At 36.8% G+C, this 16,411-nt stretch overlaps 2 protein-coding genes across 4 annotated transcripts in view; one reads left to right on the forward strand and one right to left on the reverse strand.

Annotated features, from left to right (window-relative positions):
• The window catches only part of M (zona pellucida domain-containing protein miniature), a 272,287-nt gene that overhangs the window by 151,782 nt on the left and 104,094 nt on the right, over positions 1–16,411 (forward strand). The gene's annotated exons all lie outside the window — the stretch shown is intronic.
• Positions 1–16,411, reverse strand: part of Sol1 — a 236,257-nt gene that overhangs the window by 147,287 nt on the left and 72,559 nt on the right. For all 3 annotated transcript variants that reach the window (XM_071713297.1, XM_071713298.1, XM_071713299.1), the window contains one exon: positions 2,053–2,267. In XM_071713297.1, the coding sequence (XP_071569398.1) occupies positions 2,053–2,267 (215 nt within the window). The remainder of the gene's footprint in view (positions 1–2,052; positions 2,268–16,411) is intronic.

Here is a 16,411-nt window from a genome sequence, read left to right on the forward strand (position 1 = left end):
AAAATTAGTTTAAAATTATTAATTTTTTTAACACAAATAATTCTGACAATTATAAAATTTCAATGAGTTATTGATATATTAACATCTACATATTACACATTTAGATATGATTCAAAATGTTTTTTAACTATATTACACAATATTTTGAAAATAAATGGCCTCTCTTTCAGTTTTTGTCCTATTTTTTCCTCGATATGATCCAACAAGCGAAACCTGTACAGCGAAGATTAACGTTTAAAAATCCAAAAGTTTTACGTAGGTACATGAATAGCATTTTCCTGTAGTTTCTCTTTCAAATTTTTATTCGGTTTGAATTGCGTGTTGTATTAGAAACTACATTTTAATTTTACATATTTAGTTAGTTTATAATTTATATGACTACATATTTAGACAATTTGCAAAATATGTTAATTTGTTAAAACGATTTTATTATCGTTGGATGATAAAAAAGAAAATAAAAATATGAGGTTAATAGATAAAAATAAAATATTAAAAACAGAGTGTAAAAATATAAAGAAAAGATATGCCTTTTGTCGATAGTATCATTTTTCCCGCTTATACGCGAACGACGTGTTCATCGGATGATGGATCGAACAAAATGGATTCGTGACGTTTCTCGGGTAATAGGGATGGCACGAGTGTATTTTTCTTATGATACGTCAAGAGCTTTATCCCATATTTAGTATTATAAACTTCGATAAAATACCGAGAAATAACTATGACATTTAATTCAAAACATCGAATATTGATTAAATATATAATTGGGATTTGTAGAGTACGATATATAAGACTGGCTAAATAATAGTTAAATCGCAGTCAGCTGCTGGCAACCAATTTTTGTTATTAATTTTATTATCCTTTATTTAATTTTTCCCAAATTTTGTTTGCTATTGTTTATATTTAGTAAGAGTAAGAGTAAGAGTTAAGATGTTGCATGGAAATGCATAGAAATGTAATGCGAGAGCGTGATTTACAGTTAATCTCGAGAACAATGATCAGATTGGTATTAAAAAATAGAACGCACATGTTTGGTCGCATCTCGGGCGAGAGATGTATTTTTTATCATGGGGAGTACAAAATTTCACGCGGAAAGTTGTAGGAACATAAAGAGGATCCCGCTGCAGCCTGTGCAGAAAAAAAGATGCAGAAATGATTCCAAATTGTAGAGGGAACTCTCACCCACCGTGGGAGAATTATGTCACTGTTATTCGTGGCATACGTAAGCCGACTGCATACACGTGAGCAAAATAAAAAGTTCGCGGGACAGCATGTTTAAAGCATGTGTCGGGCAGTTATATACGTGAAACGCTTACTAACGAACCGTCGGTTTAAAATCTACAAAATTTCTAGACTGGTCGTATGGCCTGAAAATTTGCGACTTTAATTTCGTGAAACCACAGATAGGCTACTATTATGGAGAAAAATCCTGCTAACGATTTATCGTAAAGTTAGGAGATTGCTATCAATTTTGACGATTTGTGTTTCAACAATATATATATATATATATAGCTTGTATGTGTGTATTGATTAATGTCATCTGGAGATAGACATGTTATTAGATTATTCGTAGCGATTTGTTGATAACTTTGAAATAATTTTCCAATCAAGCTGTGAAGTGATTTAGAAGTGAACTTGATAGAGTTTTGTAAAACAAGATCTAAAATTTCTCAATAAACGCAGTAGTTCGAGGTTGAGTAAACTCTCTCAAGCCAAACGAATTTTCCAGACCGAGAAACGAAAAAGTTTCCGTTAAAATACCGTCACTCTTAATACAGTTTATTTTCTATCCTAAGCTTTCCAAGAATGTGCAACGGCTTTATTTCACCGGAAATGTTGATTTTTTATACAAGTGATTCTGCGCGCGTATCATTTTCGACGGCAAAAATCTTTATTGAGATTTTTACACATTATCATATTTTAATCAGTTGCATTTTATACTCTGCTTAAAATTCTTTATTCATGAACGACTATTGAACTGCTATTACATATATGTACATATTATCTTAGCATTCGCATTTAAAAAGTTAATTTTATATAAAAACTGTAACTCACGTCTATCGATGAAACTAAAAGTGCCGGAAAAGCCAGTGGAATTAGACGATGGACCCTCAGTGTGAAACTCCAGAATGAGTGTCGATCTCGAACTGTAAAGAAATTGCGGAATGTCACGCAGTTCTCCGCAAAGCACACCGGACCAAGGGGTGTACTCAGAAATGCCCTTACTCTCCAGATGTAAAAATAGTTTCAAGAAATCTCCTTTTGTACAGCTGAAACCAAATTTTAAATATATTGTTAGTATAATATACAATATATGTATAATAATAAATAGTGTTAATCGGGCATATACCTGAATTTTAACTATCTATATAAATTTAACGTATCAGAGAAAAAGAGAGAGAGAGAGAGAGAGAGAGAATAAAATCAACAATACACGATATATTTACATTAAACCGATAAATTCACTAATACATTTACTCTCTAAATCTGAATCGGTGAATAGTCACTGATATCAGTGACTATTCACTGATTCAGCAGTACTATTCACTGATTCAGATTTAGAGAGTAAGATCTTCATAATTCGTAATATGCCTAGAACAACTAATTGACTAATTACACTCAGTGTTGAAATGGAACAGGTGTTCACAAGTTCCACTGTACACAGATTACCACAGTTCACGTGCTTAGAGAACGTCTGTGATCCCGTGACTTAAAGCGAATACAATGCCGAAATTAGCGCGGCTTATGGCAAAGCCGAGAAGTTCATGCTAGCGGATTGCAATGTGCTCGCAAAAACAATTTGCTACTCGCATTAATTCAGGAATTCGGAGTTACAATTTCGATGAGACCGGAGCTGTTTTCAATAGCTCCGATGTTGTTTTATCAAAGGGTCCATGATTAATGTCAAAATTACCCGAATCCTTAAGGTTTTACGTGCCCGCGGGGTGCATGCGGGATATTAAACCTATTACTCGACGCGCGCGCGCGCGCGAAACTATTATATCGAAATTACTTACAGGTGAGCGACGAATTACATATTAATTACACCGCGCTACAAGTTCAGTTGAAATTTACCGAGGTCTTAATGATCCCGTTACGCAACCTATTTATCACGGTCACTTGGACAGCTCCTAATTAATCGGTGGCACTCCCTGCGCGATATTCCATCTGTCGTGAGTGAGTCGCCGCGGTACATGCCTACGATGAAACGAATTAATTTTGTTGCGCCAACATTTCTTCCGACTGGACTGCCTCGCGAGCATGCTCCCTGGAGACGCAGGGCACGAAAAATCTGCGAATGGATAATTTATCAGTATGCGATTCGTCATCGTTAATGGTGGCCGTGCAAGATATCCCTCTGACAAGGCTCAGGCAACACTGTGAATAAATAGGAAACCGCGGGTGGCCGCGGGTGGCCGCAGGTGACCGCGTATCGACCGCAAGGATCGCTACCACCCTGGATATTAATTTTGCACCTTAATTTCCCAAACGTATTTCCGTCGACGCTCACTCAGATCTTACGAGTCCCGTTACGATGTACAGCCGTATAAGGTGGTCTGCGGCAGTCAACGTTTGTCGTTATTAACTGAAGCAGGGAAGAGACGCGGCCCTTGGCGTATCGCGCATCTACTACAGAGTAATGAGATAGGGATAGAGTAACAGCGCAAAAGCGGTATCGCCTAGCCCTTGACCACTCGACGAACCTCCAGTGGCTAAATTCTCAGTGGCAGGAGTCATTGGTCGAACAAAGATGGTGCGAATATAGTAACAGTGAAATTGCATACCTTTCTAAAAATTGTTTATTTGAGTGATGGTTGCTTGAAAATTGGAATATTTATATATCTAGGAATATCTAGGAATACGCGATATATTAATTCCGCAATACTGTCTCAATACCAACGTTGACTTTCCGTAATTCAAAAATTCATAAAATAAATAACTATATAAATTATGATAGAAACCGGAATAATTCGCGACGACGAGTGATTTCGCAGAAGAATTGTAGAACAAAGGGAGAGAGAGAGGGCAAATTTAAGAAGGCAGGAACGAATTGATGTACCGAAATTAAGAGGTGACATCAAAAGTTGGCAACAGAACGTCTAAAGCTCGACGAATCAAGATTTACGCGAGCTTTCTCGAGGCTCGTATAGCACGCACGAGTATATCATAATGTTACGTCCCTTCGTGGGTTCCCGAGGCAGAAACACCAACGATTTGTTTCGGAGTTTCGAAAGACCCGCTTGTCAAACGGCACGCTAAGAAAAGCTGAAATCGCATGTAGAGATCCGTGACCGAAGACGAAAAGGTTGTTGCCACTTGAACGTCGGCGTTGCTTTGCACCGTTTTGCGTCGGTTCTCGTGGCACGACTTTTCCGCACTGGTTGCACTCGGACACTGCTTGACTGCTGGCTGCCGCGATTTATTACGTGGTTCAGGAAACGAGTTTCTCACTTTCCGTGCGATGCCCGGGTGATATTTTCTAAGGTTTCGGTGGGAGAGGACGCGATAGGAAAAATCATGAACGATCATGGTGCTCGATTGGAACTCAGCGGAAAAAAATAAATCGAACCGCTGATGAATCTGTCAGACTGCCTTTGGCCACGTCGGACGGGTACGAGTTTTATGAGAAAAGCGGGTGACGTGAAATATGGCCGACACCCTTGCACCTTTTTTTGATCATACGTCAAAAAGTTAAAACGTGGTAAAAATTTTATTATGATCGAAGCCTAGTTTGTACACGACGTGCTTACACGTGCAATATTAATGGAGAAAGCTTCCCGTTAATATTAGGATATACAGTGGGCTTCGCAGTTACCTTTCTCCCATTCCTTCATTCATATATCAAAATGTCGAAACTCGGTAAAGTGGAGAAAACACTTTTAGGATTAACGGTCGACTCGTGGTTTTCACATAATTTCGCCAAATACATCGAGCAAATAGATACATTCCGCGTCTTTTTTTGTCAGTATTAGCTGCAAACATAGATACGTATAAATAAATGAATGTAGAATAGCACGAAAGTCGTGAAGAAAGTTTGTAGACTACTATTCTGTTATATGAAAACGCGCTATATTTCGTTGTCCACAAACTATCGATCACTAAAAGAATTCGAAAGCAAGCATACTTCCAAAATAAAACTTATAAGTATCGCAACGCGGTACATTGTGATTTATTTATACGTATTCTGTAAATACAACGATCTATGTTTCTATGTGATCGGCGCGCGAACGATGACGAATATAACTTTATCGTTGCTCAGGCAGTGTAACTGCAGTTGGCGTTCGATATTGGCAATTGCACCAAATATAGCAACGGTGTCGCGCGCTGTTGAAGGCAAAGAGCCACAGGGTGTGTGAGTAAGAGTGAGAGTGAGAGAGTGTGTGCGTAAGAGAGAGAGAGAGAGAGAGAGAAAGAGAGAAACAGACTTTGACATTTATATCTTGTACCTGTCACTCTACGCTAAAAAAAAATATATATATATATATAACAATAAGATAATAAATCAAAATAACAATTCGCGTCATTTTATGATAAAATGGTTAAAAAGTCAACTCTAGGAATAAAGGTATAAAGTCAGAGGTATCTCATGATTGAAGCAGAGATCCTGATTAGCGTGCGACGATTCCAAAAGTTTTCGCCGAGAGTCCGCAAAAGTTGTCAGTGTAACAGGGAACACAGAAGGCTCAACTTCGCAAAGAGTCCTCTATGATTGGCCCAATGCCAGACGTCGACATATCGCGTATATGGGTATAAAATATGTTTTTGGGAAATTAAACAGAATATTTCAACTACTCGATTTAAATTACTTGAAAATTTAACGTAGAAAACAATTTAACAGAAAAAAGAAAAATTACTGTATAATATTTTTCAATAATAAGCAGTATAAAATAATAATAAAAATAATAATTATAATAAATTTTGTAAATTATTTTCTCAATCATATACAAATATATCTATCATTGTATTCCATTCGATTATTAAATATCCCACACGTACAAAAAAACATACTTCCGTTAAATTCTCTCCATTCTTCTAGAAGAGATAGAAATTCAAACATAAAAAAACAGTTGTACTGTGATTTTAATAACTGAACAGATCTAAGGTTAATGTACCATTAGGAGTTGACATTTTGTCGATTTCCGGAACTGTGATATTGACGTCCCAAAGGTTTTCTCGCAAGCGTATATACCGTGCAACCAACTCTGTGGTTCTCCTACGCGCCTGTCCAATCACGCCACGTGATTTAATTCGAAATGCATATACTGTAAGCGAGGTTACGTATACATTACATGCAAGAGAGTTACTCCGAATTTAGCCCACGGCTTTATACGTTCATCCTTATCCCCGCAACGATAAACTAATCGGTCTCGCAAATACGTGTACGTCGTAACTTATCTCCTCAGTTTCCCCATGCAACCGACTCGAACTATCAATATATCAGAGCAAGCCATTGAGATAATGTTTTGATATAATGTAAAAAGCATGCATCCGTTTTTACATGACGGCTTACAATTAACTGAATTTAATCTACATAATTCGATTTTCAAAACGTGAAAAAATTGAGAATTAAATGTCTGAGATCTAAATATCCCTGACCGATCAACATCTTTGTCTCATATTCACATTATTCAGATTCTGTCAAAAGGTTCTGTGAGCTTCTACTTATTTTTTTAAATAAGAGACTATGCAAATAGCACTGTATTACTCGTAACTTTATTCGCGCAACATCGGATCTTTCGAGGCGTTATTTCCGCGCAATTCCAGCTTGTAATTTCCGCAGGCAACGGCAGCGCTTACGTGCAAGTCGTGTTTTGCGATGACTTAAGAGTTCTCGGAAAACCTCACCCTATTACAGTCGAAAGGTTAAATTTGATACTCTTTTGATTAACACATATACGCCAAATATTAACGATATACATATATACTGTCGGTATTTTATTTCATAGTTTTTATTTCGCGAAAAATTGTGTAGCACATATAAAGTTTCTCTGGAACATTCCAATGCATAATGATTATCGATTGCATTCCGTTACTTACGGTAATTAAACCTGCAGACAAATTAATTCTCTTTCTAAGTCATTTGTGCTGTATCCGGACGACAAAACGAGAATCACGTTTTCATTATTGATTCCATTAATAAAGGTATAATTCTTCAAATATAACTCTGCCTCTTGTAGATAAGAAAGAGTGAATATGTGTGTGTGTATGCTTCATCCAAATATTTTTCTCGCATTTTAGTATTTTCCACTTCACGTATAAAAATTAGTAAAAATGCACACTATCTTACTTTTGTAAAATTAGATTAGAAGCTAAAAAGTATTTTTTTACTTGAATACATGCAAGCAATTATTTTATCTATATGTATAAAGGATTGATCGTTTTCTACACGCGGTAAAGACATTTTGTCTTATCACGATTGTTCTCATTTTATTATATTTAAAATTTTCGTTAATAGTGAGACACAAAAATGTGCAAATTGAAAAAAACGCATCTCACTTTTACACAAATATTCTGCTTAATCAGTCAGTAAGCAAGGATAGAGGCGGACGGACAGCACAGTCAGTTCTTGCATTGTTTCCAAATAAAGCCTGCGGCAGTTCGGGACCGAATCAGAAAATGTAGTTGCACTCAAACAGCTTTACATCAAATGGCTCATATCCAGGACGAGCTCGTAAAAGACGTCTGGCTGGTGCTACTTTAGCGCCGTGATACGCGCGTTCCATTAAAAGACTACGAGTATTGTGTACGTATTTGTATGTGTACGAGCGTGTAAGAGCAGCAAATTCTCTTTCCCTCGTTCATCTACGTAGTGACGCCTACACGGTGAGAGCATCGAGAACATGTTAGCCGCACTTTAAATCGGAGTTCGTACAAAACGGAAAACTGAACAACGACGTTAATCCATCTTTACATAAAAATATAGCAAAGGGGATGAAACTTTTCTTTACCATAGAACTACCATATAAATATATTAACTAATATAAAAATTACATGTTTTCTGATATGTTACTTGCATTCATAACTTCACATAACAAAATACATAAAATTAGTCAAAAATTAATCAAAAATACTATGACATTTAAAATGTAAACATCTTAGATATAACAATTTATAAAGTATATATTATATATTTGATTCGATGAAAATTTAGTTGGTATTTAAAAATTAGAAGATATCAAGCACATTTACTCAACGATAATTTTACTTTCCAACTCTGAATCGTTACTCGTTGATTTCTCTCCAGGTTTAGACTATCGACTTTCTTTCTTCAATAAAGCACTCGCATTCCTCTTTCTATGTCTTATTCCTTCTTCCGTTTCTGTTCCATGATATCTTACTGAGCTTATAAAAGCTTTTATCGGCTTAACGGAATTCTCACTGAACGTTTGAAAAGAATTCTAATGCCAGTTGATATGATCAATGAGTTGACAAATTCTCTCGATACGTTTTATTTAAAATGTTAACATTATTGCTGCCATTCATCAAAATTGTAATAAAATCCGCAACTATGGCAAAAACGTATAATAATTATGATATTGCATATGTAAAAAAATTATGTAATAAAATAAAATGTTAATATTACGAGAATTTTATCGGGCGCGATGTATGGCTATTTCCTGGCTGATTAAAGAGTGAGCCTAACTACTTATCGAGTAACTTGACAATGGCCCAGCGCAAGCATAGTGAAACTACTGATACAAATATCCTATTCTCCATGCGTAGCTTCAATGATCATTTACATGCTCGCATTACACCTCCCATTATCGTAACTAGTAATTTCATTAAACACAGATTGTAACTGGGAACGATGCCATTAATATCCTATCGTGATATCACGTATCATCGTTACGATCCACAGTATGGGTTGAGTGAAACTTTCTATATTATTTATTCATTATTCAGATATCACGACAGAATGCCTACCCGTGCAATAGAGAATAATAAAAACAGATAACTAATTGATTTCATTGACATAGTAACCGTAACAGATAATTATTATTAGCTATAACTAAATGAGAACAGTCGTATCACATTCATATTAACGGACAAGTCTGTTTCGGTGGTTATTATCATCTGTACTGTTTCGTTACGATTTCGAAACTAATCTCATCAAAAACAATTTTATTGTTAAACAAAGTATCCTTCGTTGTTTGTAAGGCGTAAAGTAAAGCTCGCTGTAAAGTCCCATATTGTTTTCCTGGGATGACGGTGTCCATCGCTCAATCCGAATGGCTTAGTTGAGACATGCAAGCCTACTGCTCGCCAACGCGTAGCAATTGTACTCACCACCGAGCGACAATGGAGATTTAGGAATGCGAGCTCAGCTAAACAATAGAGCTTTATGAGAACCTAAATCCACCACAATGGACGGCGGTCGCGGTGTGCGTACGCCGATCGATATTTTAAGGTGTCGTCGCTGGCTTCGCGCCATCGACCATCCCTTGTTTCGTGACATGGAATAAACGGAATTGCCGTCTTAACCCTGAAGCATCAATTTAAGTGTTAGCTTAATTTAAACATCAATTTAAACGTCGGCCTTACTACAATGCAATATATCTTGCACTATTAAAGAATATAAATGTTGGCAATGTACAGAAACGATATTCTGTAATTAGCGTGTCTGTTTATAGAAAGAATTTCAAGCTATTGGTGACCTAAATGACAAGTTTTTCGTGTTTTATCAGTTTTATTGGTATGCCTATTATGTCATAAAACAATTTAATTATGATTCTAATTAAAAACGGTTATTGATTTAGATATATACATATATTTCCAGAGAGAGTGCCTATATGTATATATGTTTGCTTGTAATATATCATTACTTCATATATAATTTACTTTCATAAAATTCAAATTATTAAGTATCATCCTGATATCTCTGATTAAAAGACTCGTTGATGATATGCCGAGATCCTCTCTCACGTTGAAAAATAGAATCGTCAAAAGCGCGGAGCTTTGTAATCACTTCTGATATTACTCTCATCGATCGTACTGTTACCTATCTTAATTCATTTCTTTGAAATCTCGACAACTGCTTTATAAAAGAAAAGAGAGCTAAGCATCTACGATAAATTGACAATTTGAATAGAATTTTAATAAAAATATATAACAAAAAAATTTTTCAGTTTACTGGATAGAACACAAATAAATGCTATAAAGTTTTTCCTTGAACATTTTATGACACGTTCCGGCTTTAACATTCGGTGTAATCTACGCAATTACTACTAATCGCAAGATATTATGAAAGAAGAATCTTCATGTATAAAAGAATCCATCAAAATTATTACAATTTACTGACGCAAGAGCGTGCTGGTAATTAAGCTAGCGTGCAGATAATAGTACCGGGTATTACATCAGGCCCTAGGTGTGCATATAATGTTGCGTCTAATCGTTCAACAAAGGATGTAGTCAAATACGTTATATCGCAAGAGCTTCTACACGCACGGATTATATCGTGACTCTCTACAATAACATGTGCCAGCGGAATTCGTAATTCAAGTACGAATATTATCGTCGCATCTTGAATGATCCATTGTCGTTAAAATAGCATTTGCGTATATTACGAGGCAGACAACACAGACAAATTGCTGGTTTTCTTCTTCAGAAAATCTCATAAACTTCTCTTTTGACCCGCGTGTCTTTGTTAAATCGTACATCCTATAATAATACGTGTACGGTACAAAAGCAGAAAATAAATTTAAACAACGCTTTGTTGCTGACATGATATTTTCAAAGAAAAATAGACTTCTTTATAAACTATCAAAAGTGACATACACATATATGTATGTAAAAGCAAAATTGTTTTAAGTACCGGTAAAATTATCTTAATCATTTAAAAAGCAGTTAAATAGGATAGTATTGTTGCTTCGTATATACACGATAGATTGAAATAATCCAATTGATAAAGAATATTCTGCCCAATATGTCTTCGCTAGTTGCATCCCTTCGAGAATAAAGGCATTTATCCTGCTGATACGACGCGTTTCCCTGAGCAACAAACCAACTCCCTTCGGGAATACGACCCTCAACGATGAAAAGTGGTCGCCTCATACAATAATTCAAAAAGACAACAAGATCCGTAGAGCGATATGTCTTAACTTTCATCATTGCCCTTTTCGACGACATCATGGTCATGCCTCTGACGGTTGCCAACAAGGATATTATTAGATGGTACACTTGTGTGTGTTTCTCTATAATTTTATTGTCTATTCACAAAAAGAAAACATAATAAGGAACATTGTGTAACGATGTTAATGTGTAACGAGCTTGGTAACGAGCAATGTGCGGTACGCTACGTTGCAGCAGCGCTTTCATCCCCAGTACAATGAATGAAACGATGAAAAGTCCTCGGTAACGCTTTATAAGCTTCTTTCATTGAAATAACTAAAATATAAAAAAAATATCGCGATATCGCGATATCGCCTAGTACTGCGTTCAAAAATCAATATTTTATTTAAATATTATTAAAACTGAGATATGAAATTATTGGAGAGTAATACTCGTAATAATATTGTCACATTTTATATTGATTCCTGATTATATCTTGATTGTACGTATTATATAATTTCTTGCGAGTTTCGATAAAATCACTACGTGGATTTTTAAAAATCATACTTTATAAAATTTATTACGTGATAGTTATTAAAATATTCATTTAGCGCACATGCAACGTTTATCGCTGCATCGTTCGCGTTTCCCATTATTTCATTCCTATATATATCCTCACGGATTATGCCAAGTGTCGAGCTGCAATGTTAAAGCCAGATAATATTGTTCAAGTGCCGCAGCTTCGTGCCATTAATCGCTATCCAAAAGGAAACCGTTTGTCCTCGACTAATGCTCTCTTGCCTCTCTTCTAATTATGGAATTACATTATATATATTGTACGTAAATCGATAAGATTATATATTTAAAATCAAAGAAGAATGAGGGATTAAATCCAAGTTTAAATATAAAACTTTCAATAATTTTTCCCTCGTCTCTGACATTACTCTCAATAAGATTTCTTACGCAATATCTCTGCATTTAATTAAAACCTTCCATTTAACTCACGATATAGAACACCATCTCAATTACTTAGCTTAAGCATCGAGATTGCGACCCGTATTACCTTTGTTTTCCCGGAAATGTCGCACAGAACGAGAAAATACGCGAAATTCGGGATATAATCTCGACTAGTCGTTAAGTAGACAGGAACTGAGCGGAGTAAGTTCGGCGCAACAATTTGTTCAAATCCTCCGAAATCCCGATCCGTACAGTCGACCGGCCAAGTCCTCGGCAAACACCACTAAGGGACTATCTTGGTGACAGGAGATTTGTACTCTTGTGCCATACTGGAAACACGGAATTCAGTGCAAGCACATCTTTCGAATAATAGCATCGCCTTTGTATTTACGTTGAGTTTCCGCAATCCGCAATCGTTAATATAACGCTGCTCAATGAGATTACGTCAAGGATTTCTTTTTATCCAATTGCAATCGATTTAACGAACAAATAAACTAACAGATTGCTCCAGAACAGATTTGCGCGAGAACGACATTTAAGGAATTTTCTGTTATAAGTTCGGCAAATCCACGTTCTCACATTTTATACTATAGCGCAGATTGCGCACAGCCGTGCTCCACAGGAGGTATGCTTTAATACTCTTCCCGCACTTTTCATTTGAACCATATGGCGTCGGGGTTACGAATCCATGATCTTTTCAATATCACGACAGTCTTGTGGGAACATCTTAAGTGCAAGACTTCGACCGTCGTGATGGATAATAATCTAAAAAAATATTCCGCGAGCTTACCGAGGCCGAGGGTGCGCTTAATATTCTTGAAATATTACGCATTACGCATTCTTAACCCTAAATCACTCAAACTCGCTGCTCATTCTTTACCTTTCCGCTCAAGAGCTATATCATTAAAGAAGTGTATGCGGGTTATTCGATACGCACGCGATTTCCATCGCGTGAACATACAAAATGTGATGTAGATGTGACGAGAATGTACGTATAACGAAGGGAATAATTTAGCTTGTTCGCGATATGTCACACAAACTACAGAGTACAGATATTCAGGTTCTAATGGGACGTTTTGCTGTCTAGTGGGTTGGTCGAACGTGTTCGAACGATCGAATAAACGGAATCAGTCGCCGTACTCGTTACATTCATCCAGACAAATGCAACAATGGGATGCTTTGTGGTATCAATGCCATTGCATCGAACGTTGAAGCTTCTCGTTGATCCCTCTATGGAGAAAAGCGTGTAAATATTGATTTCAACCCGATTTTACGATACTTCATAATTGTCTGTTGTTTAATTAAAAAACTTGAGAAAATAATAAATAAAAAATTAAGCAGCTAGCACGGAGTAAATTTAAGAAAATAGCAAAGAAAGATTTAATAAGTTTGTAGCTGCAGAATTAATTTGACGTTGAATATTCGACGTTATACAGATACTGTATCAATACGCGTATTAAACTAAGAACGAACAACATATCCACAGGTTTCCTAAAAGCGTGAGCGATTGCAATAAGTATGGAAAGCGTAAGATCACGAGAGACTTAACCCTGCATTTGAGCGATTGCTCCGGTACGTGCCATACTTTACTTTATGCCCCGTACTCATGTACCTCGTCGTCGACGACTATTACTTATCCCTTTCTACCATTGCGTTACGTGATGACTATTCTTTAGTGAACCATCAAGTAGTAAGATATGTTGTCAATTTCTGATAGCATTCTCTCGCAGTATATCGTACTTAATTCTAGACTGCAAACATTAATTTTTTATCATGTCCATTTTTGTAGCATAAAAACGGGAGCACTATTTCTTGCAAAAGATGACATAGTATTTGGTTGAATCCGTCGGGAGAGTTAATGATACATGGCGAATAAACTGTAAGCGCCTCCGTAATAGCATCCGCCCGCGCGAACTGATTTACCCATTGTGTATCAACCGCATCCGCGTGAAGATGAATCTTGCGCAATAAACTCGGACAACGGCTCGGCACCGGATATTTTTGTGTACCTACGCTCCTCTCTGTACAATGGGCCGTATTTTTAGCCGCCGGTAGTGGTGCTGGCCTATATTTATTTCTGAACGACGGGAATCCCGTTTTCAGTGGTACTGCGTTTCTCCCTTCGCCAGGTATAAAAAATTCTATTTTATAATATTTTGCCACTATATCGCGCGCTTTTATCGCGGAACGAATGTGTTCGTTCGGTCTGTTTTCGCTCTCTTGTCACATCATTTAATTAAGACGGCTCGTATTTAGCTAGGGGAACCTGGTTGATTTGAGGAAAATAGTCGGACGTTCGATATGCTTCCATTGCGATTTTACAGTTCGCCAGAAAAACTCGATGCAAATGCGCGACATTTTCCGACGCGGTCGCAAATGCGAGCACAGAGTCTCGTCGACGAAACTACGGTGATAAATAAAAAGTATCTGTATATGAGGGAGACTCTGTGCGCTCGACGAAATTTTTTCCGGGATCGCAATGTTTATTGGACTTGTTTCGCGGGTGTAAATAACATTGGCGTTCTGCCGGATACCCGCGTGGACCACTTTTTCCGTGAATTGTAAGTGTATCATAAAGTGCTACCCTTAGCCACGTTAGGTTCACCATGACATTACAGTACGTTACATGTTGCAACGTGAACGTTAGTGCCAACTCGTACCTTGAGACCTGAACGTAATTTTTTTTTAGTCGCGACATATAAAAATTTAATATTGATCTTCCGTTATATGTAACGGAATATACATGCTTAGCATATAACTGTTATTCCGCGACAGTCTTACATCGTGAAAATGTCGCACATCCGCACCCTTATGTTTTTGAAAAGAGGCAATTTGTGCTACTGAAAACATACCATGTATTATTCTTAATTCTAAATAAATAAGGATTGTGCTCGCGACATTTCTGCTATATGGACGTAGATATGCAACGTCACGGGTGCGCTCTTAAAATTCTGATTTATTCGTATTGCATTTCACACGGATGCGATATGTTCTATCGCGGACTTTAAATGAAAATTATAATTTAATTTATAATAATTCAAGAAAAAAGTATATATATATATTGTATTACGCGGTGAATCGTACGCTGATCTCTAGCTTTCATACAAACTAAACTAAACGTTTTAAATAAACCTTTTGTAATTTCACATGTTCGTTAAAATTACATAACATATTATTTCTTGGCAATTCTCTGAGATACAGCAAGATAAAGAGATACAGCGCGATATTTAATGATACAAAAAAAGTATAGCAAAATTATTCGGTATGGCCTGTTGCATAGCATTTTGCTTTGTTGGTCGTCATATCGTCATGGAGTAACTGTTGTATTAATAAGACGTGACAGAAATTCGGGAATCTCTTTCTTTTTTTATTAAATATCGGACAACGTACGTGATTCGATATAACGGGATGTTATCAGCTTCGGCCAAGCTCGTGACCTGCTTCTCTCCATTGTATCTTCTCCACTCGATTCCCCCCTTTCGCGAGTTATTGTCTTCGAGTGGAACAAAAATTGCATCGGTGGCGGTACCGGCCGACTCAAGCGATTCGATATGAGTCCAACTATTTCCATTCGTCGACTTCAAAACGGCTGAATACGGCTCGCATGGTTCTGATTGTAAAGGAAGTATCCACTTCCACTTGCCACTTGACCGTATCGCGCGAAACTACGTTATACGTTTGCCAAGTTTGTAACAGACAGATTGCTACGTGACACGTATGAAGTATCCGATCGATCGACGAAAAGGATAGATAGGTGACTGACGATCGCTACTCTTTTGCGATATACATATAGACAATATAAAAAATTATTTACTAATATATCTTAAGAACTTTCTTACAGCTGCAAATAGGTGCAATGTGTGACTGGTCATTATATACATTTCTAAAGTCGTAGTGAGGAAAGTTTAGTATCGCACACGAATTGGGGCACATACGTACGGAATGCCTAAGATAGAATAGGTAAAGTGAAATTTGGTGTGATAAGAAAATATATTTCAGAAGAAAAGAATATAGGTAGATAAAAGAAGTTAGAAAATTGCGAACGGTAGTTATACATATATACATATAACAAAAGCACACACACACGGGGCTTTATATACTACTACATTTATACAGTAGTTTATACATTTCCTTAGAGTGTATGCGAAAAGAGTATGAGAGCGATTTTCGTGGAGAAAATGAGAAGTTACTGTACCATAATTACGAGATAATTATTACTTGTTCAAGAGCAAGAGCTTTCATAACATCATAACTGCGAGCCATTTTCTTCCTCAACGTCGTTCTGATTTTACCCCGCTCGGCAAGAATCTTTCTACGATGGGCCTAATGATGAGCTCAAGGATTTGTAATATCGTTGCGCAATCTAACGCATTCACACAGCCACTCGCTTCTCGCCATTGTGCTCGAG

This window comes from Temnothorax nylanderi, unplaced genomic scaffold (genome assembly GCF_030848795.1).
Source record: "Temnothorax nylanderi isolate EJ_2023f unplaced genomic scaffold, tnyl_v1.0 TNYL_tig0122_pilon, whole genome shotgun sequence".
Lineage (NCBI taxonomy): Eukaryota > Metazoa > Arthropoda > Insecta > Hymenoptera > Formicidae > Temnothorax > Temnothorax nylanderi.